The 205-nt window shown below is 60.0% G+C and overlaps 1 protein-coding gene across 1 annotated transcript in view; it reads left to right on the plus strand.

Moving 5' to 3' along the window:
* EMH_0051740 (uncharacterized protein) overlaps window positions 1-205 on the plus strand; it is a gene marked incomplete at both ends in the record, with an annotated part of 3,416 nt that overhangs the window by 2,492 nt on the left and 719 nt on the right. The window contains one exon of the mRNA XM_013496798.1: window positions 2-203. Within this exon, the coding sequence (XP_013352252.1) occupies window positions 2-203 (202 nt within the window). The remainder of the gene's footprint in view (window position 1; window positions 204-205) is intronic.

The raw sequence follows: 205 nt of genomic DNA on the forward strand, positions 1-205 counted from the left end.
CACCAAATGCAGCAGCAACTCCTGCAACAACAACACCAACAGTTTCAGCAGCAACACATGCAGCAGCCACACATGCAGCAGCAACAGCTGCAGCAGCAACTGCAGCAGCAGCAGCAGCAGCAGCAGCAGCAGCAGCAGCAGCAAGCGGCAGCCCTGCACCTACAAAGCAGCCCACCCTGCCACATCCCCGCAGCTGTGGCTGCTC

Source organism: Eimeria mitis, genomic scaffold (genome assembly GCF_000499745.2).
Source record: "Eimeria mitis Houghton genomic scaffold, Emh_scaff2300, whole genome shotgun sequence".
NCBI lineage: Eukaryota > Apicomplexa > Conoidasida > Eucoccidiorida > Eimeriidae > Eimeria > Eimeria mitis.